Source organism: Bos javanicus, chromosome 7 (genome assembly GCF_032452875.1).
Source record: "Bos javanicus breed banteng chromosome 7, ARS-OSU_banteng_1.0, whole genome shotgun sequence".
Classification (NCBI taxonomy): domain Eukaryota; kingdom Metazoa; phylum Chordata; class Mammalia; order Artiodactyla; family Bovidae; genus Bos; species Bos javanicus.
In genome coordinates, this window is record NC_083874.1 from 37,352,056 (window position 1) to 37,376,356 (window position 24,301).

General features: G+C 34.8%; 1 protein-coding gene across 2 annotated transcripts in view; it reads right to left on the reverse strand.

Moving 5' to 3' along the window:
• COMMD10 (COMM domain containing 10) overlaps positions 1 to 24,301 on the reverse strand; it is a 185,667-nt gene that overhangs the window by 135,780 nt on the left and 25,586 nt on the right. For both annotated transcript variants that reach the window (XM_061423007.1, XM_061423006.1), the window contains exon 5: positions 18,378 to 18,488. In XM_061423007.1, the coding sequence (XP_061278991.1) occupies positions 18,378 to 18,488 (111 nt within the window). The remainder of the gene's footprint in view (positions 1 to 18,377; positions 18,489 to 24,301) is intronic.

Below are 24,301 nucleotides of genomic sequence, written 5' to 3' on the forward strand. Positions count from 1 at the left end.
AAGGGTAAGTCCTGGAGTCAGTGTGAGTGTGAGATGGAAAATGTGAATCTTGTTTTCTCAGTCAATGCTAGCTGACATCTCATGTGTGCTAAGGTGATTCTAGGGCTAAAAGACAAAAATGCACTCCAAATCTAAATGACCAACTAAAGAAACAGCAAACAGTTCCAACAAACTTCTGAAGAAAAATAATATGACTGAAACTGACTTACTAAGAAATCTTATGTCGACAGCCCATGTGGTACTTTTCTAAGGAATTTCCTCTCCCTCCTCATATTAGAGTCTTATCTCTATTAGACCACCACCTTCTCCACTGACCTTACAGACCGTAAAATCCATCTCTCCATAAGCCTCTGTATATGTAAAAGAAAAAAATAAAACAGAAGAAACCATCCATCACTCTTTTTAACATTAATATGCAAAAAAGAAAAATAAGTTTTATAGGAGAACCTGAGAGAAATGAGGATTAGGGGAAACTATGTGGGTTAATAAAGGCACTCTTTGAATGTAAAGACTTGGGCCAACCTGAATTACGAATTGCTTAACATAAATTAATTATAAACTATCTGAAAGAATTTTTATGTCACAGAGTTTCAATAATTAGCTAAAACTACTTGTAAACCAAACTTCCCCAAAAAGAAAATTGCAGGTGAAAAGCATTCTCAAGTAAACAGGTCAAGTTTGTCCTCCATCAACTGACACAAATGATTGGTAAACACAATCCGGTTAGGAAATGTTTATACTTTTATGCAAAGTGGCTACCGTTAAGCTGCTAAGTATAAGGTTCAAGCTCTAAATTCAACATCTCATCAGCAATTAAATAGGAGAGAATTATATACTAAAAAAGATAAAATATTATATAATTTCTACGGCTTCACATTTCTGAAACAGTTTCCTGAGGCCTAACTCACATTCCAGCACTGACAAAAAATGATGATGTTTACACTTCTTTGTTGTTATTGTTCAGTCACTAGGTCACGTCCAAGTCCCTGTGATACCAGGCTCCTCTGTCCTCCATTATCTCCCAGAGCTGGCTGAAATTCCTGTCTATTGAGTCAGTGAGACCTACTAACCGTCTCATCCTCTGTCATCCCTCTTTTTGCCTTCAATCTTTCTCAGCATCAGGGTCTTTTCCAATGAGCTGGCCCTATACACCAGGTGGCCAAAGTATTGGAGCTTCAGCACAGTCCTTCCAATGAATATTCAAGGTTAATTTCCTTTAGGATTGACTCGTTTGATCTCCTTGCAGTCCAAGGGACTCTCCAGAGTCTTCTCCACCACCACAATTCAAAAACATCAAATCTTCAGCAGTCAGCCTTCATAAAGAAGGCTTATATAGTCCAACTCTCACATCCATGCTGACTACTGGAAAAAAACACAGCTTTGACTATATGCACCTTTGCCAGCAAAGTGATGTCTCTGTTTTTTATACACTGTCTAGGTTTGTCATAGCTTTCTTACCAAGGAGTATGCATCTTTTAATTTCATGGCTGGAGTCACCATCTGCAGTGATTTTGGAGCCCAGGAAAATAAACTGTCACTGCTTCCACTTTTTCCCCTTCTATTTGCCATAAAGTCACAGGACCAGATGCCATGATCTTAGTTTTCTGAAGGCTGAGTTTCAAACCAGCTTTTCACTCTCCTCTTTTATCCTCATCAAGAGACTCTTTGATCCTCTTCCCTTTCTGCCATTATAGTGGTATTATCTGCACATCTTAGATTGCTGTTATTTCTCCCAACAATCTTGATTCCAGCTTGTTAGTCACCCAGCCCAGCATTTCACATGATGTACTCTGCACATATGTTAAATAAACAAGGTGACAATATACAGCCTTATCGTACTCCTCTTCCAATTTTGAACCAGTCAGTTGTTCTATGTCCGGTTCTAATGGCTGCTTCTTGACCCATATACAGGTTTTTCATTGTACTCTACAATGTGGTTAACCAACAAGGCAGCTGGAGGTTAGGTGACAGGCTAAGGCCTCCAGGTCCCCCACACACTGCTTGACTGCCCCAAGAGAGAAGAGGTCAATCAGCTAACCTGTTACCTACTCACACTTCAACTGAGCAGTTATAATCTAGAAAAATCCAGTACAGATTCTATTTTACTACCAGCAATGCCCTGATTCCCAAGTACTATGAGTACTTCACCCAGACAGCCCTGCCAGAAAAGAACAGAAACAACTCTCAATGCAATCCTGTATCAAGGTCATTCTCTCACCTCTCACACATGGCAAATGGAGATAAATCACCTACCCTCAAGAGAGTTTCATGACTATCAAAACAAAATGTTTAAGAACAAGATAAAACCATAATGACTATGAGAATAGGCACTACTCATGGACCTCATTAAAGACAGATGGCAAAGGAATCACTGTGGAAGCAGAGTGGCTACTTTATTAAACTGTACATTATTTTCAGTCCTTCTGAGCAAATTTAAAAACGTGACTTATTGTTTATTAATTTCAAGGGTCCAATGAGACAAAGTATAAAAGCACATAGGATACCTGGCATATATTAAATGGTCAATAAATGTTATCTATTATCATTATCTTCTTAACTGTTTAAATGTGGTACTACCAGACATAGTGCTTACTCTCTATGCACTGCAGCCATCAAGACACTCAGCTTTGATGAGCTCGATCTACCTAGAACGTCTAGAATTCAGAAAAATATAAAGTGGCAGTACTTACAAAAGAGACAATGAGATAGCTTGGCCACTTGCAAATTTCATATAATTTCATAAAGAAATTAGTTGTCCTCTCATAAGAACTGACCCAAGGCAACTTATGAGTTTACTTCTTAAATAAACAAAATTTCTTTATGAGAAATCTTTATTTTTTTTTTTAGGAATTACCATTAATTAGATCCCATTTTAAAACATATTTTTAAACTGTTCTTATTATTCTATGTAATAGTCCTATGCTGCTGCTGCTGCTGCTAAGTCACATCAGTCGTGTCCAACTCTGTGCGACCCCACAGATGGCAGCCCACCAGGCTCCTCCGTCCATGGGATTTTCCAGGCCAGTATTGGAGTGGGTTGCCATTGCCTTCTCTGAATAGTCCTATAGGTAGTACTTAATTCATAAAGAACATATGTACCATAAAAGAGAAGTGTAAATACACTTAATGGCAGCAGTCTTATTATATTATTAGTCATTAGCATGCCAACCTAAAATACCTAAGGACTTGACTATAACTAACTCACCAGTGAATACACAATACCCATCTCAAAGCTAAGAAATGTACAAGTTATATCTAAATATAAATTTGTCAATAAATCTATAAATTACTTACCTGTCTACAGCAAAATATTTGATAAATCTAAATCATTCAATCAAACTACTTTAGGTACATGCTTACAGTGTTCATATTTTCTTGCACTTTAGAGTCAAAGAAAGTCAACATACAGTACAATCAGTTGAAAAGTAGAGAAAATACCCAAACAAATAAAATGTGGATAAAAATCTAAACATTATTTACATGAGGAAGAAGAAATTTTCATTTGTTAAAAATAAGACTATCCTATAACTGCTTCCCTGGTGGCTCAGTGGTAAAGAATCCACCTGAAAATGTAGAAGATGTGGGTTAGATGCCTGGGTTGGGAAGATCCCCTGGAGAAGGAAATGGCAACCCACTCCAGTATTAACTGGGAAATTTCACGGAGAGAAGAGCCTTGCAGGCTACACTCTATGGGGCTGCAAAAAAAGCCAGATACGACTTAGTGACTGAACAACAAATCCTATAACCAGTGACAGATTTTTAGTAGATTATTTCTTCTGTTACTGAAGCATTCACAAATAATATCATCCTCCTCTTTTCTTGACTAAAAAGGATGATTATAATATGCCTACCTCACTGGAGTGCTTTGAGTCTCTGTAGAGTTTTGAGCCTCGTAGCTAAAAGCTACCAAGTAAATACAAAGTATTATAATTGAGACTAGTTATATAAAAGCAAAGATGGTTTAATATAATAGAAAATTACATTTGTAATTGGCACAATGCCATACTATCCCTGTGGGCTTGTTCTTTCAGAGCACATACTCTACAAAACGTCATTGTGGGTGAAAAAAAAAATCCCACAGGGAGTTCAAGTAGACTATAACGTAATATGAGTAATTAAGGAAGTGGCATTCTTCCTCTATATTCATTCGGGAATCTTTTCTACTAATTAAAAGAAAAGAAACAGTAATTTGTTAAAAAAAAAAAAAAATGATGGCTACAGATAATTCAATCTCAATTCCAACAGCCTGGTTACAAAGGACAATATTGTAACACTGAACAATTTTTTAAGTAAGAGCAAAATACTATATAAGCCATCAAGCCAGTACTCAACTGTCTTCTAAAGTAATCTTTTCCTAAAAATATTTTCCAGAATAACTTATATTCCTTACACAATGCTAAACTATAGGACTTCAAATTCAATTTCAATTACACTAAGTTCCTACTATGTGATAGTCATTCTAATAGGCATTTCAGAGGTATCTCATGTAATTCTATCAATAATCTTAAGAGGCAGGTATTACCAACCACACGTTCAAATTGAGAAATTTACTGCAGAAAAACTCAGATTTTTGACCACAGTCTAGAATTTAAACTCAATCATCTCACTTTAAATCTTATGTTCCGCCCCCCAATTCTGTCAGACTAGGGTCTCATCTGGCTATGCCACTAATCAAGTGATAAATCCTTTAACCTCATTGGGTCTGAGTCTTATCAGTAAACTGAGAGGGTTAAACTATTCCTAGTCAGCCTCTGTCTCTCTAAAATGTACTAATTTAATCCTTTTAAAGTACACAAGTCAGTGGCTTTTCTTCCCCTAAGAAAAAGATTTTTAAGGTACATATATATATATATATATATATATATATATATATATGCCAAAGCCTTTGACTGTGTGGATCACAATAAACTGTGGAAAATTCTGAAAGAGATGGGAATACCAGACCACCTGACCTGCCTCTTGAGAAACCTATATGCAGGTCAGGAAGCAACAGTTAGAACTGGACATGGAACAACAGACTGGTTCCAAATAGGAAAAGGAGTACATCAAGGCTATATATTGTCACCCTGCTTATTTAATTTCTATGCAGAGTACATCATGAGAAACGCTGGGCTGGAAGAAGCACAAGCTGGAATCAAGATTGCTGGGAGAAATATCAATAACCTCAGATATGCAGATGACACCACCTTTATGGCAGAAAGTGAGGAGGAATTAAAAAGCCTCTTGATGAAAGTGAAAGAGGAGAGTGAAAAAGTTGGCTTAAAGCTCAACATTCAGAAAATGAAGATCATGGCATCTGGTCCCATCACTTCATGGGAAATAGATGGGGAAACAGTGGAAACACTGTCAGCCTTTATTTTTGGGGGCTCCAAAATCACTGCAGATGGTGATTGCAGCCATGAAATTAAAAGACGCTTACTCCTTGGAAAGAAAGTTATGACCAACCTAGGTAGCATATTAAAAAGCAGAGATATTACTTTGCCAACAGAGGTCCGTCTAGTCAAGGCTATGATTTTTCCAGTGGTCATGTATAGATGTGAGAGTTGGACTGTGAAGAAAGCTGAGCGCCGAAGAATTGATGCTTTTCAACTGTGGTGTTGGAGAAGACTCTTGAGAGTGCCTTGGACTGCAAGGAGGTCCAACCAGTCTATCCTAAAGGAGATCAGTCCTGGGTGTTCATTGGAAGGACAGACGCTAAAGCTGAAACTCCAATACTTTGGCCACCTCATGCAAAGAGTTGACTCTTTGGAAAAGACTCTGATGCTGGGAGGGATTGGGGGCAGGAGGAGAAGCGGACGACAGAGGATGAGATGGCTGGATGGCATCACTGACTCGATGGACATGAGTCTGAGTAAACTCCGGGAGTTGGTGATAGACAGGGAGGCCTGGCGTGCTGTGATTCATGGGGTCGCGAAGAGTCGGACATGACTGAGCGACTGAACTGAATATATTGTAGCATGAATCAGGACATCATTTCTTTTTATGGCTAATAATACTCCATTTATGTATATCAGATCAGATACTACCTGTTTATTCATTCATCCATTGATGGGCATATTTAAGTTGTTTCCACCTTTTGGGATGCTATTATGTACTACTATAAACATGCACATAGATGTACTTATTTGAATCTTGTTTTCACTTCTTCTGGGTATATATCTAGGAGTGAAGCTGCTGAGTCATCTGATAATTCTATATTTAAACTTATGAGGAAGTAACAAACGACTTGCCATAGTGGCTGCACCACTTTACATTTCCACCAGTGATATATGAGGGCCCTAATTTCTCCATATCATCACCGACACTTATTTTATTTTTTTAGTTATAGCCATCCTAATGGGTGTCAAGTGATATCTCATTGTTTTGTGTATCCCTAGTGACTAACAATGTTGAGTATCTTTTCATGTGCATGTTGACAATTAGTATACCTATTTTAGAGAAATGTCTGTGCAAGTCCTTTGCCCATTCTTTGAGCTGTTTATCTTTTTGTTGGTGAGTTTTAGGAGTTCTTCACATATTCTAGATAGAAATTCTTTATCAGATATATAATTTGCAAATATTTTATCTCATTCTTTAGGTTATCTTTCCTTTTTCTTCATAATGTCTTTTGATGCACAAATTTTTAATTCTGATGAAGTCCAATTTACCTATTTTGTTGTGCTTTGGGGATTATATCTAAGAATCCATTGCCAAATCCACTTAAGGTCTCTTTTTTGCTGGAAAATTCCATCAGCCTTTGCTCATTCTATAAATAAAGTTGCATATGAATAATTCTATTTGTTTTATTGCTGATAGTTATTAAAGGGTGATTTTCAGAGCTTTTATTATATTGCCCTTACCAAAGAAGTGGCAGTATTTTAAGTTTGGATAAAATTGCCCTTTAAAGATGGATAGGTTGGAACTCCTTCAGATAAAATGGAGTAACTCTGAAAGAAACTGCACTTTTGCTTGTTTATTAAAAAAAAGAAAGAAAGAAAGAAGGGGAAAGAGGGGAAAAGAAAGGAAAGGAGGAAGCAAATTCTCTTCATTTGAGAACGTCATCAGTTAGTAATCACACATAGACAATTTTAAAAGGCACCTTAAACTATATGTTGAAACATGATTATTAGAAAAAACAGTTTATCCTGCAATAAAAAGTAAATACTGTAGCAGCTATCAAAATGGTCTCTAATACATGGATAGCATTTCCATGATCTACCTCCCTCACTTCAGCCAATATATTAGTATCTGTCAACTGGCTTAAACATGGCTTTAAAGCAAATATACTGCTAAAGAATTACTAGACAAAATAAACCATATTTACCAAAAAATAGAATATTCCACAGCCATTTAAAACCTCATCTATTGAAAAAGATATTTATAATGTAATATTCCATGAGGGGGTGGGAAATACTTTATAATTGATAGATTTGGAAAGCTATATGCCAATTAAGTATGTCATTCAAAATTATTATCTTTAGATAGAATTATAGACGAATTTTATTTTCTTACATTTTCTGATTTTTCTACAATGTAAATTACTCAAGTAAATCCAGCAAAATACAAAGGAATAAAAAAAAAGAGATAAAACTAAAATTCCCTAAAATAAGTTTGGGTAAATTGCCCTTTAAAGATGAAATTAATAAGTAAGAATTTCTGTCTACACATTTACTTGTTATTACATTTCATCTTCAGCCATTATGTGTAATCTGTCAGCTATATGTTTTGGTTAACTAATCACAACAATAACAACAACAAACGTACAGAGTTTCACCGAAGTTTTAACAGCACAGTTACAGAATATACGTAAAGTTTACGTAAACTCCAGAGAACACCAACAAAAGAATTTTTAAAAGCTTAATATGATGTTTTAAAAACTGTGTATGATATGTTACCTCATTAATTAGACATGGGGACCAAACCTTCCTGAAACAAGCAGATTATCAAAGTTTGTAAAAAATTAGATTATATTAATTCTCTCTGTATTTGCTAGTAGCAGGAGGTGAGATAAGTGACACAATAATTGCTCTACCAACCCTATTCCATCTATGGCCCTAGTTATGTTCCCACTGCCTATGGATACCATTCTCCATTAAATGATATGGTGACTGAAATTGGCTATTTTCTGTGCACTAACTGAACAACTATCTTCAGATCCTCAAAAACACCATTCAGCTCTAGAATTAAAACACAGAACTGATGATGCTGAGTTAATGTTAATGAATTTAGCGTAATGGGGGTCACTGGTGATCACCGTGTGGGGCAGGAGAAGGAGGTGTTTCAAGATGGAGGGCGGTGTTGACTACTATTCAGAGGTCTAAAGATTCAAACAAAAAAATTCCTGCGTGATCCTGGAACTAAGGCGTCTGAGGGTCCTCTGTACCCCAAATGACTCTGACGAGGGTGCAGCAAGGGTTCCAGTTCTATCATCAGGCAATTTCTCACTCGCCATCATGTCACCCCCAACATACACCAAATCCTCACTTTCCAACTGACCCGATTTAGAATCTATGGTCCATCACCAAAATCACTCCCTTGTATGCAAAGTCAGTCCTTTGTCCCTTTCTCTCTTCATCTGATATACTTGGCAAAGATGAAACCCTGATTAAACCTAAGTATCTACCTACTTCACATCTGCACTAGAGCAACTAAAAATGGATGAAGGAAAATGTATACCCTTCCAACAGTTCTCATTTCAAATTCGTGGTCACAAGCTCAAATGGGCAATGAGCACTGGTAGGTAACAGTGAAACAGTCTAAAATAACTAGGTTGTTCATTTTCCCAATATCCAAAATAACTACTTCATACCTTTTCCTCTGTTCTCAAAACTCCAAGACCTATCCACTCCCCCAACAAATAACTACATTCAGAAAACAGAAGCAATCAGTTACAGCTTTCTCTCCTACCACCAAAACGACCTACCTGGTCCATTCTCTTTGTTTTTTCTGTTACAACAAATAGTATGTTCCTACTCTCATCACAGTCCAACCATTCCATTTGTGCTCTGGTTCTCTTCTCACTTTCTTAAGGAACTCATACCCTTCTCTGTCCAGGAGCGTCAATTTTTCCCCCAATAGACGTGGCACTGGCATACAAACCTTCTCTAATATCTTCTGCCACTGAATCCACATTCCTCTACACTGACTATTCTATTTTGCTTTCACTTTCTTACCTCATTTTCTTTCCTCAATTTATTCCAATCAGGATTCTTTTCCCTCTCAATTGTTACTGAGATTACAATTGTCAAGGTTATCAGCGAAGTCCATCTAACCAAATCCAACAGTCATGTAGATGTCTGCTCTTCTTTTCTGACCTCTGAATAGTATTCAATATCGCCCTCCATCTTGAAACACCTCCTTCTCCTGCCCCACACGGTGATCACCAGTGACCCCTATGGTGCTAAATTCATTTTTTTTTTAACTGCTATGTAGTGACTGTAAGTTCAGGCTATTGTGGCAGATGAACCTAAGTTCAAATCTTGCCTACATCACTTTTTAAAATCCAATCTGAAAGTGAAAGAGTCAGTTGCTCAGTCATGTCCGACTCTTTGTGACCCTATGGACTGTAGCCTGCCATGCTCCTCTGTCCATGGAATTCTTCAGGGAAGGATATTGGAGTGGGTAGCCATTCCCTTCACCAGGGGATCTTCCCAACTCAGGGACTGAACCTGGGTCTCCAATCTAGGGAAAGATATTTAACCACTGAGACTAGGTTCTCAATCTACAAACTAGGAAAAAATATTAGTACCTAATTCCCAGCTGTGAGGGTTAAATTAGTAACTTTCATTCTCTCTTTTACCTATTACAGCATGTAAAGTAATTCACCCTCCAAGAACTGCTCTCTCCCTTCAGTTGCTGGCTGCTCCTTTCCCAATCACTGTGAAAAGCTCCTCCAGCTCTATTTGCCTTTTAAATTTGGGAATTCATAAAGGTTCTATACTCCTTCCCTAAGCAACTAAGCTCTTCCATCTCATAACTGAAATTATAATCAAAACCTCAATGATTTCCAAGGTTCAATTTCTGATGTATCACCCGCCCCCTACCTCACCAACTGCCATGCAAAAATCTCTACCTGCATCTCTCAGCTATCTCATACTCAACAAGCCCAAAAGATAAGGCTCTCCTTTTTCATGTGTTCTTCCTCCACCTCAAATTCCCCTTTCTGTTGCAGTCTCCAACTCCTTGCTGTCAGTTTCCACAGTTTCAGTATTTCCTCTTTGTAACAGTTACTAAACTTACACTTACAGGCTTAGAATATGCACTCCCTTTTAGACCATAAGCCCCACGATGGAAAGTAAAATCTGTCTATATCAAAAATACCTTGCCTAGTATCCCATGCATGCGTGTGTACGTGTTCAGGTACTCAGTCGTGTCCAGCTCTTTGCGACACTATGGGCTCCAGGACACCAGGCTCCTCTGTCCATGGGATTTCCCAGGCAAGAATACTGGAGCAGGTTACCATTTCCTCCTCCAGGGATCTTTCCAACCCAGGAATCGAACCCATGTCTCCTGCTTTCTCCTGTATTGGCAGGCAGATTCTTTACCACTAGGCCCATCCCATGAATAATAAATGTGTTTAACAGTGTTTCTTGAATTGAATTTGAGATATTTTAGAAGTTTGCTTATTTAACTTACTGAACTTACCAGCATTTTAGTTGTTTAGATGTCTAATTCATTGCTAACACTTTTATTTCAAAATACTTAAGCCACTCATTTACATTAGTATTATTTCTAACCCATAAAAATATTTTAAAGAAAATTTAAAGGTACTCAAACATACTATATTTGAGGAATTCTACAATTATCAATTGCCACTGGATTTCAAAAAATAAAGAGGTTCAGAAGCTAGGAAAGGCAAGTGAGGGTAATACTATTTGTTTCCCTACTTTGGAATTTCACAAAATTTTTGAAAAGAATTTCAGTAAAAAGATGATTTTTTTAAAATTATGAAATGCATGAATGGGGTATTCTTTTTTTAAAAGGATTTACTCCTACAAGACATTTTTATCTAACTATCACCATACTCTTTGTACTAATACTTTGTTTTCACTCAAAGATATATAGTGTCTAAAACAATATTTTTGCTAGCTTAGAAAGTCTTATTATAGATAAATACGGACTTTCCACGAGGCAGCCTAAAATACAGATAAAGGGTTACACATACACACTCTTCACACACATACAAAGGGGTTCATTTTGTGATATCAAGGAGTTGTACACATATAATGTGAATACTTCAGTATACTTGAATACTTAAGATCTTTTAGAAAGTCACATTATCAGGAAACTTAAAAATAAGCCAAAAAAAAAAAAAACCACTAAATTGAGGAAAGACATCTCTGTATTGCTCTCATTTAGAAAACATGACACCTTAAAGGATACTATCACTGAGAAATTCATCACAATGAAAAAGGATAGAAAACAAAATTAGGAATCAGAAAACTAGAGCTACAAAGTCTTAGAAATATTTAAATAAGTAAATATGATTTCAAAGAATCAAGCTTTTTTTTTTTTTCCAAAGTACATGTTCAATTGTCTACCAAACAGGGGCTGTTTTATTTTCTCTAAGCTGCTAGAATATTTCATAAGATTGCTTCCACATGTTATTTAATAATATAGAACACATATAACAAAAGCTTGTTTAATGTGTATACTACTGGAATAAAGAAATTATAAATGAGAGGGCTCTATAATATTATAAAAATACCTGGGCTTTCACTGGTCTCCTAAAATTATCCAAAGTATAATAATTAACTAGTTATCAAAGAACTTCTTTTTGAGATAGTAATGTTATACCTTTCTCTAGAAAATTTTAAATCTCTCAAAGGCAACCTAAAATGCTCCTAAAATGATTATGAAAAGCCTATTATCTAATTATAGTCAGATCTTTTTTTTTTTTATTTAGACCCTTCACCCAGCAATTATACTTCTGAAGAATAACCATAAATTCCAAAGATGCTTTATTCATTCATTCATTCATTTGAATATGGAAAAGATCTGTTACAGAGTTAAGTGAAAAAAGCAGAATAGAAAATCAAAGAAGACTTGCAAAAGAAAGTATCTATTGAACAAAAACTGAAATAAAAGATGTCTGCATAGTCGTGGTAAATCTGAGTTTTTCTTTCTATATCTCTAAAATTTTCACAATAAACAATTACAACTTAGGTAATTAAAAAAGACCCCAAAAAATCTTTTAAAAAGATAAGCAATATTCATCAATCATTTCATGTCAAAAGTAAAACCACCGACCCATCTCAAAATTTTTATGAACCCTGAATAAAACCATCCCAAATGACACAAATAAAAGTTAGTATCTTGATACAAACCTGCTCATTAGACAAAGCTCATTTTATAAATTTCTGGTCAAAATCAGTGAGTAAAATACCCAAGACTTTACAGAGTAACTTTTCAGATTTTAAGATAGTATACTGTGTAAAAAGGGAAAAAATTCTGACTGATGAAAGTGATTATCTTCTCATACCACATCTAGTATTGAATAGTAATAACAAAACTTCAATTCTTTTTCCCAAACCAAAAGAAAGCATCACTATTTTTTTTAAAAAATCACTCATAACAAAGGTATAAGAAAAAGCAACTGGAAGGTCATACAGCAAAAATAACAAGCCTATGGGTGAAAAGTGAAGTGGGTTCTAGAATTATACATGATTTTAACTGGCTTTTTCCCTATATTTTCCAAAATGTCCGTTATAAATATATGTACATCTACTGTAACAGAGAAAAAATGAACTTAAATTATCAAGAGAATATGTTGAAACATATTCACTATACATATATTAATAAAAATACAGCATTTGTAAAATTTAGACCTGCTCATCAAAGCAGCTCAGAAAAATTTGAAGGTCCTTCAAAATCAGTCACTATGAACACTGTCCTTAAGGAAATCAAAATAAACTTCTACTACAAAGAGCTCATGATTTGAACCACATATGCTTTTCTCTTACTGAAAAACCTGATATATACACAGCTAAGGATGTGTTTTTAATGATATACCCTATTTCTTTGCTCATAACACATCAACATCAATGATGTCACACAGCCCTTACAGTAAGGTCTGTCAATACCTACAGCCTCTACTGACTGGGATAACATCAAAACATACAACCTTACTTACTATACAAAGGAATATATTAGTGTCTTTCATTGACTTAAGTGTAAGATTGTTTCAACTTAATCAAATAAAAAGAAAATGCAAAGGAAATTTAGAATCCACATAACTATAGCTTCATGAAGAACAACAATAATAAAACAATCACTGCATTTTAGAAAAGCCCTCAACACCCTGAAACATATATACATATTACAGGATAAGTGTTAAATTATTAAATAAGCAAAATGATACAGTATCCTAGCAATAAGTATAGCATAAGACTCAGAAATAAAACTGCCTGGCTTCCAATCCCAACTTTGTTTATTGTGTGTTAGTCGCTCTGTCATGTCCCACTCTTTGTGATCCCGTGGACTACAGCCTGCCAGGCTCCTCTGTCCATGACATTTCCCAAGCAAGGATACTGAAGTAAGTTGCCATTTCCTTCTCCAGGGGATCTTCCTGACCCAGGGATTTAACCCAGGTCTCCTGCATTGTAGGTGTATACTTTACCAACTGAGCTACTAGGGAAGCCTTATTTATTAGTTAGGAATAATCTAGGAAAATAAATTAATTATACATGTCTCCATTTCTCCATCTATCTATAAAATACAGATAATAATAAGAATTTATTCGTGGAAGACATGTTTTAAATATTAAAAGAGGCAAGCCCACATCTACATAGAATAAGCACTAAAAAAAGGCTTTTCCCCCTTTTCTCAATCTAAATAGAATTTGTCATACATTTTGCAAATAAGAATGAAGACCTCTAATTTTTAAAATTAGTATTAAAAGTCCTAAGTTCACTGGAGATCATAATTAACCTTCTACAATGTGAGCACAATCCAACTGAACAGTTAGATAAAAGTCTAGAAAGCTTTCTTGTCAATATGATTTTATCTCAGCTGTTTCAAAATAAAGAAGAAAAAAAGAATGAAACACAAGGATTCTTTCTTAAAAGATGTACAGAAAGAATTTAGAATTGCTGTATTAACAAAATATGATTGTTCTCAACAGCAAATTTACTGAGGAAAATGAAAGATTAACAATAAAATTCAAATATTTTAGTGTTTTTAGGATATTCAAAGTTAAAGTGCTGATGCCATTCAAAATTACCAGATCTGTTACGTATAAATTGCTATTCTCTATAAACAAAGAAATTTCAACTGTCTATGACTAGTCTGGAATTAGTTATACTCTAATACAGCCATTCAACTATCTTTGGGAATATTGTATTCTCTTCTCTCATAAAGAAATTAATACAAGTGACAGAAGGTAACCAAAAAATCAACAGTGTGGAAGGCTTTTTAATAAATTTCATTTTGGGAAATGATCACATATAAATTAGCAAACATTGAAATCATAATGATTTCATTTATTTGTTCTGTACATATCTGATTAACAGGCACTAATTTTGTTGATGGAAACAAGAGAACTCTATTGTTATATACAGATTAGAAATGTAAACACTTAGCATTTCCCACAACTACTGACTTCACAAATTACTTTGAATGTTATTTCAAATAACATTTTGAGTGCCAGAGATTAGGTAAGCAAAGAGCTCTACTGCCCCCTAATGAAATAAACCAAAAAAAAAGCCAAAAAACTCAGAAAACTTGTTTTGAGCTATGTGTGGAACAGGAAAATAATCTTACTTTGCTAAATGCAATAGACAAACACTATGAAAATTAACTGAAAACGACTAGAATATCTATCAACATACTATAAGAAAAGCTAGGATCATCCAGTTTCCATGATAAAATTAGTAGCAAAACAGGAAAGCCTTGAGACAGAAATGTTCTAAGAGAAAGGAGGTCAGTACAACAATGTTATCTAAAGTGATAGCAATTAAAACTTCACTGCAGGCTACCCTTTTCATGTGTATGTTGGAAGGGAAGAAGAGAGAGATTCTTAGAAACCACACTTTACACTGAATTACAGTAAGTTTTCAGTTTAGCAGCTTAAAAGTAAATACTACCAAAATATTCTCTTATAATTTGCACTGATTCTAATCCTCTCAGAATTATTTTAATAATGTGTACTTTCAAAATAACTACACTATAAAGCATACATATGAAAGAATTTTACCTGTTTCCTGTTTTTAAAAAAAAGATGACAATTTCTTAAGCACGACAACTTTGTTCTTCATGATACTCTGCATCATACACTAACCAATGATAACTTTCAATATTCCTTTTAATAAAAGTTCTCCCTTCCTTTAACCAATCTGGTATTTAAAACACATTCCATACTCGTAGTTCCTTTAACCTAATATTCTAACCTGTCTAGAATTTCCGAATTCTCATTTCAGAAGAGAAAAAAGAACAGAATGAGAGATCATAAAAACATGGAGAAAAAGCAAAGCCTCCCAGCATCAGTTCATGGAGGGCACAGTGGTGTGGTAGCTCACTGTCCCTTTAGAGATGGGGCACACATCACGTGGAGAGGGCATGTTTCCATCTAGGTTGATCATAACCGTACCTTCCATTACATGTCTACTGTTTACAAGGTATAAGGAATAGGGGCCAAATCCATAAAAATGCCACAGGAGAGACAGGCAATACAGACAAAGAGGTTCACTTAAATCTGCATACAAAAAGAAAATAACTTGTATATTTGTGTGCTGCAGCTCTCTTCCCAGGCGCCTGTTAATGAAAATCGTTCTCTAGCTGTACAAGTCATGCATGTGTATGAGTGCCAAGTCGCTTCAGTCGTGTTCGACTCTTTGTGACCCTATGGACTGTAGCCCACCAGGCTCCATGGGATTCTCCAGGTAGGAATACTGGAGTGGGTTGCCATGCCCTCCTCCAGGGGATCTTCCAGACCCAGGGATCAAACCAGCATCTCTTAGGTCTCCTGCACTGGCAGGAGGGTTCTTTACAACTTAGCCTGCTGCTGCTAGGTCACTTCAGTCGTGTCCGACTCTGTGCGACCCCATGGACTGCAGCCTACCAGGCTTCTCTGTCCATGGGATTCTCCAGGCAAGAACACTGGAGTGGGTTGCCATTTCCTTCTCCAATGCATGTAAGTGGAAAGTGAAAGTGAAGTCGCTCAGTCGTGTCCGACTCTTAGGGACCCCATGGACTGCAGCCTACCACGCTCCTCCATCCATGGGATTTTCCAGGCAACAGTACTGGAGTGGGGTGCCATTGCCTTCTCCCTACAACTTAGCCTAAGGGTAATCAAATGTCTGTTCAAAATTTTAAAACAGCAACAAACAGCAAAATACAAATGTACTCAAGCCTATGTCTCAAATGAGTTGGATCTCACATATGTAGAAATTTCCTGAATAATATGAATTAAAAACTTGACTCTCTTACTTGAAGCATTACTCGTTCATGCCTACTGCCTAAAAATGTAACTGACACAGACACATTTTGAAGACATAATAAAGAAGCTGGGAGGACTCAAGCAATCCAAAGTCAAGCATCCCAAAGTCCATCCCTGCCAAAGTGGTGATGTTTAAAAGATACCCAATAGAGGGGTCAAAGACAGTACCCTTCCAACCTATAAATTCCACATAGCTACTCAGATTTCACATACAAGAGTCATGAGAAATAAAGTGAAGGTACATTGGAGAACACATACATGTGTGTGTGAATGTATAGGTGCATGTTTTCCCTCATGGAGCAGTCCCAGTCCGTACCAGTGAGCTCCAGATTAGTACCCTAAACCTAAAGGAATGTTTTCCTTAGTTCACAGGGTGAAAAAAAAAATAAAGGACTTCCCAGGCCATCCTTTACCTCCCTGTGCCCACTAAGCACACATATGAAAAACATGATCAAGAAATAAAAGGGAGAAAGGTTGAAAGAAAAGAGGAAAGGTTAATTTCCTTAAGAAATAAAGTTGGTAACAGCTTTGGTTTAAAACAAAGAGATTTATTCATTAGCCCAAAAAAACTTTTCGTGGTGATGATGATGAAGATGGCAGCGGCCAGCATTTATAGAACATAATGTACTTACTTCACAAACAATGAGTATTTGATCTTCCTTAGAGCTCTGTGAGGCAGAAAATACTATTCCTATTTTACAGATAAAGAAACTAAAATTCATAAGGATTAGGTAACTTGCCCAAGGTTAGACAGCTACTAAATTGCAGAGCATATTTAACATACCAGTCAATTCAACACTTAATTGTTACGTTTATGTTATTTTCTGGTGAAAATGTGTGAAATGAAATGACTCTTTGGAAACATTGTAATAAATTAACAAATTTTATGTATGTATGTGCTTGTGTGTCTTAAGATCCAACTCAAATGCCTCAAAATTCTGTTGACATGTAACTAGACATAGGCACTTATGCCAGTTCTTACGAAAGACAGAAACATACAATCCATAATAGTGGGTTGGCCAAAAAGTTCATCTGGGAAAATCCAAACGAACTTTCTGGGCAACCCAATAAACAGTGAAAGTGCTAACAAATAAATAATAATATACACACCCTTCAATGCCCATTATTTCAATAAATAATATTTCTTTCATTATTATCCGATCACATACAGTCATAATAATCTCTTCTTCAGATCTTCCTAACTCATTCTCACCTCTATTTCACTTGTCTTAAAATGAACATTTTCATTTATTTGAGGAAAAAAGGTCACTCCCTCTTCTCGCTATTAAGGATACTCAATTATAGTAAAAAATATATGTATGTAAAAAATAGCTCTGGTTGACATGTGAAATATACATTTCTTTAAATGCTGTAACAATAAAAACTATTCCATAGCAACTCTTTAACCTCTGATAACATGTTGAAGTTTTCTGAAATTAATACTAAGGAAGAAATCACCATGCAGTATAAAACTAATCCAAAACTCTATTTTGTAAGAGCTGAGATTTAAACATAGCCACAAACATACTATACATACACAAACACAATTCAGGTCACCTTCATATTCCAGGCATTGGCTGGACAACAATACTCCCTCTGCCATATGTATGCAGGTTAAAACACAAAACCAGAAATATTCACAAATACCTAAAACATTAAAATTGTAATTTTATTATGACTACCACCAATTTTTTCCCATTGCAGAATTCAAAAGAATATGTTATAACATGTTCTTACAAGAACGCCACCTTGTAAGCAAATCTGGTTTCTCAAATAAAAAAAGTGAAGTGTAAATCTGACATCAAAACTTGCACAAATAAAGATCTGTCATTTTGTTAATCCTTGTCTACTTTTAATTAAATTATTTTTTAATTTTCAATCCAGAGAGCAAAGACCCTGCCAACAATAAAGTACAAGACGTAGGAAACAAAATACATCATTTCAATGGGATACTCTTTCTCACCTTCGAATCTTCATTGCTCACTCCGAGCTGTAACACAGCTTGAGGAGATTTTAGTTTTGCTTCAGCAGAGTGAGCCATCTGAAGGTTAAGCTGCCATCCAACCGTCTCAAGCTACAAAAGACAAGTGTAGATTGGAATCAGATGGTACAGAAGGAAGAAAACACTCAACTTAAAGCAAATCTCCAGTCAGCAGGAATGAACATGGATAGCCTGGACTTTGCGGAAAGTCAGTTCCTGGGCTCCTTCAACCTGCACACTCTGCACATTCTCCCTTTGGGCTCGTTAGATTGGCCTCATGCCATGCCTGTCAAATTCAAGCCTAAAACTGGTCTTTAAATACATTCTGTTCTAAAAATAAAAGTTCTGAGACTAGGCAATGAAATACACTAAAGGAGTCAATGGTTTTTAAACAGTAAATTACTATTTTAAAACAGTGTATTTTAAAGCCAATGGTGTTTAAAAATAGTTATAGCATATATATGTGATAACTACTGTAAATGACCTCCCATTATCTTTCAAAACTCTTTGCAATAAGTAGAACAAGGTAAAACTTTTTTTTTTTAATTTAGTGGGAAACTGAAGTGCCCAGATGGTAAGAGGTTCACACATTTAGACACAGTTAGTGAGACGGGAAGAGAGCCAGAAAAAGAATTGATATCTACTTACTAGTGAGCAGGTGTTATCATGCTTTCCAAAGTATTCTAACCTACTATGGTTCCCAGTTATGACAGAAACTAATTAGAATACTTCCTTTGAATTTATTAATTAACACAACAGCAAAATTTAATCAGGAAGGCAAAGACAGCAAAGAGACTAAAGCAGTTTAAGTTTCAAAATATTAAGCAACATAAATGCAGCTTTATTGAACATGACATATTACTGATTTTTCCAACATCAAAACTGTAAGTATAAAGTTTTAAATCTTATTTCCAGTAAATCCAAAGTATCAATACTTAGGGTAGTTTTGTGACATGCAATTGTCATATACCTCTGACAACTCGACTCTAGTCATTGATTTACTGAAACTACCTCAGCTACACTGGTAAGAATGGCAGACTCAAAACAATTTTTACTTAACTGGAATACTAATTGCTAACTTGAAAGACTGTTCAACAGCTAGAATCACAGCAATGACTCAAAGCCAAATTGGAAAGAGAGCAATGAAAGTATTATCTATTCGAGAGAGGATGTGATGAGAAAATAAAGATACAGTTCTGTTCTTCCTGGCACTGAACCTTTAAGAGGTTATGGGTAAAAAGAGCAAAGATACTGCAGAGACATAATCCATAATACCATAAGTAAAAAAATCAATTTAATGGTACATATGAAGCAAGGATCCGTAATGTACTGATTTTTAATACTAACTATAGTAAAACAGTCTCTAACACCAGCTCACTACTATTTTCAACAGTCCACGGGGTAAACACAGACTCAGATACGACCTAGCAGACTGAACAACAATTATTTTCAACAGAATCTACAGGCAATAGATTCTCCAACATAACAGGAAAAAACACGACACAACTACTCTCATATATCCAAGCATTTTGATACACAGTCTTAATTGAAAAACATCCTGTAGGTATTCATATGAACCTATAAGACACTGTTTTGATCTCATTTAACTAATCGTATACCTGTCCTTTAAGCACTTAAGATAAACGACAAAGATAAATATTAAGTGAATAAATTAAAATATGGTCCCACTATGGTCAGGTCTTTGCACAAATGAATGTATACTTAGTCACTGCATAGAGGTGGGATGGGGCAATTAAGATCACTGAACTTAAAGCTTATGCTTTAGTTCATACTTAAGCCACTACTCACTACCTAGGTGGCCCTAATAATTAAGTCACAATCTTTCAAGATCTCAGTTTCCTCATAGGAAGTGGAAATAAATCTATCTGAATTATCTGCTTTTTTCCTGAGTTATTGGCAATACTAAATAAGAAAATGCATATTCAAACTGTTTTGGAAACTCCAAAGCATTATAAATATAAGGCATTTTGATTACCTAATTTTTCCTATAGTATTTTTAATAGTATCTTTTAAATAGAGTAGACACTCTATATGTTGAATTGAACTGAAGCAAATAAAAAATACCAGCAAAGGTAATTTTAAAAGCATCATAACATGGGAGAGGGAGAAGGTGGGATGATTTGGGAGAATGGCATTGAAACATGTATAATATCATATATGAAACGAATAGCCAGTCCAGGTTTGATGCATGATACAGGATGCTCGGGGCTGGTGCTCTGGGTTGACCCAAAGGGATGGTACGGGGAGGGAGGTGGGAGGGGGTTCAGGATGGGGAACACGTGTACACCCATGGTGGATTCATGTTGATGTATGGCAAAACCAATACAATATTGTAAAGTAATTAGCCCCCAATTAAAATAAATTTATATTTTAAGAAATAATTTAAAAAAAAATTCATTTGGTTTTTTGTTACTTGTATTTATTCCTGTGCATGTCTTGTATCTGTTGATCATTAAATGCTATATTTTTTCCAAAAAAAAATTAAATAAAAGCATCATAACTACAAACATTGTTGACTGACTTTCTTAAATTTTAGAGCCTTTTCTATTGTTTTGTGATTTAAAAGCATTCATCCCATGCCCACAAGAAACAGTAACTTAAAAAGTTAAAAAAAGGAAATATGTAGTTGTTGTTCAGCCACTAAGCCGCTCATATGTAGACATATGCACATACACACACCCATACATAAAATCTCATATAAAAAGAGCAGTATCCAGAAACCTCAAATGAAGAGGGAATAAAGGAGAACTACAATTTTTTTTTTTAATATTTTACAGTTACACAGAGCAATAAGAAAAACAAACCTAACAAAATCTTTCCAGTGAAACTAGGAGACAATACCAGCACTACTCTTATTATCCCCATTTTACAGATAAAATGTGTCAAAGTAAACAACTGGGGAAGAGAAGAGTAGATGGAGGCTCCTTATGCTTGTTACTACTGCCACTTTTCTCTAAGCCAGAAATTATATCAAAATCAAAAGTTACAAAAATTAATTCTAGTAAAAATCATCAATGGATACTAAATTTAAGTGGAGAAGGTCTGATTTGAAATGAATAGTCACAAAGCTTCTTGCCCACAATTGCTTTTTAGGTACAAAAGAAAAAAATAATTATGCAGTAGAAAAAAAAGCAAAACATCTAAATCCAAGAGATCAAAATTAACATCACCAAGCAGTGGCAAACAGACAAGCTGTGCCTCCAGGTGTGATATCCTGCAAATACCATTCACATTTTTAGCCAAATTATAACTAAATTTGATCCTGAAGAAACTAACAGAAAATATAAAGATAGACACAAGAGGAATGTACACTTGAAAAACATCAATGTCCTAAAAGACAAAGAAAAGTTGAAGAAAGAAGAAATTTCTTAAACTGGTTAAAACATATATTATTTTCTGGATCTATAATAGACACTGGTGATATAAATATGAATAAAACAAAAGCCTTTTATCAAGGTGAAAATGTTATAGTACACTTTAAGTATTCATCTGAGACGCATAACTAAGAAACAAATACGAAAGTTATCAATATTTTAATTACATAGGAAACAAAATCTAGATTGAATTTTTACTTAAGTTAGCTAAACTACATTGCTTCTATTTAAAAGAAAATTCTGTATTGTGTATATCGAACATATGTACATTAAAATACCAGGAATCATTTGAATATAATTAGACATCTCACATCCAAATTTAAATCTGAGGGTCTTTCCACCTTAATCAACATTGTACATTGAAATGTCACCTACATAACATAAAACACAAGGAAAATGAGCCACTAATATTTTTAATGTTTTCTAACCCATGCCAAAACTGTTTAAATGATAGTTCTTAGGCATCTCGCTTACATTACTTATTATCTGACAATGTCACTAAGATGTCAGTTCAAAATAGGTATAAAGACTTCATTCTCCCTCTAACATCCAGGTAACAACTCCAAGCTTAACTTCTGGTAACTGCTTTGTAAATCACAATTCCAAGTACATGCAAAATCAGTCAAAATTACTCTCTTAAAATGAAAACGTAAAGTTAATCACCATACTTTAACTACTGGTTTCCTATAATAGTAGCCTCTGCTTGGATCATATCACATAGTAAGAAACACTTTTTTATGTTGCAAATTGATATAAATATACAAAAGCGTCACAAGACAATTTTTTACCCAGAGCAATGATACATATATTCTATTAAATTTCACTTTTAAAATACTAATTCAAAAACCCTCCATATTGATTTTATTACCCACTAAACCTCTAACAGGTCAAGCCATCTAAAGTAGGAAAAATATTGCTCAGAAATACTGAAATGAGTTTTAGGAATTATGTGTGTGTGTATTCATGAAACAATTACTGTTTACTATAATAAATCATGAAAATACATAAAAACAGAACTGTAACTGCTAAAAGAGAAAGCACTATCTATATTCTGTTGCTATAATCCACATTTATAACTAGTAAATACTATAAGCAGATATTCCATATACAATATATATATGGCTTATTACAGAAACTATACATTATTATTTATACTTATGTAAAAACTGGAAGTTGACTAAACATTTAATACAAGAACATTAACCTATTTTTTAAGCTTAGCTAAATACTTATTCCCCAATTTCCTTGACCACTTCTCTTAACCTCAGTGATTTCTTCCTATACAATCTACTGACTAATTATAGGAAATTCCCCACTTTAAAAAAATTCTAGTTGGTTTATTCTGTGTTTTCTAAAATTATACACATTGAATGAAACATAAAATAAGAACTTTTTCTAAATCTTTCATACAGGGGAGAAGGGCATTTTTCAGTTCAATGTAATCTGCTTAATAAGGTTAGCTTTTAGAAGCATTTCTCCTTATAAACCTATATCACCAAGAAAGCAATACCTGCTGGGAAAATCAATTTATGAATGTATAAGAGGTCATAATTATGATCCCTCAATAATGGCATGTGTATATGAATGTGTATATAATTAAACCTTTAAAATAACAGATTCAGAGTACTTTTACATTTGTCTAAAATAGAGAAGTTTCTAGTATTTCCATTACAATCAATAAGAGATTTATTTTCTTAAGCAATATATGTACCTACAGAGTCTGCCAAAGGACACAAGACGACAGCATCAATTTAGAAGTACATTTTATTGGAAACGTTCTATTACTATAAACCAGTGAACAATAGGGGCACTGATGTTTATACCTCAAATTTTTACCTTTTTCCTTCAAAAGAAAACACTGTCGAAGAAATGAAGAAGGGTATTTAGGTCCATTAATCAAATCAGGTATTTAGGTCCATTAATCAAATCAGGAACATTTTAAACAACCTGTCACTAGGAGGCCCTCCAGGAGATGCCAAGTTTTACTCCCCATCTTTAAGCTGGCAATGCCCAATTTACAAAGTCAGATTCCAAAAAAAAAAAAATCTATTTGTTTAGAACTTAGAACAAATTTGCAAATACAATGAAAGTGTAAATGGGGATTAAATTACCAAGTAATTTAACAGAAGGAATAGAAGTGCTTCCCTCCTTTTGTTCTAACCAGAGGAATATCTAAAATTCAAAAACTAATGAAGTAAATTCCAATCCCTAATGGCTAAAAATAAATAATACCTTGGCATTAAGACAAATCAATCTCCAGCATTTTATATATGTGGTTTTCTTAACTATTATCTACATCAGATATCAGCCTTAACTCAACAAGCATACAGTTTGAAAAAAAGCCTGTCGCTTTCAGAAGATTCCCATCTTTATGTGAATTCTGTAAGTTGATGAAACCTATGCTTCTTTTCAGTAGAACCATACTTTCATCCTGGTTTTCTATCCATTTTTAAATAATAATAGCAAAATTAGATCATTTTGACCTGTGCAAATAAAAAAAAAAAAAACTTA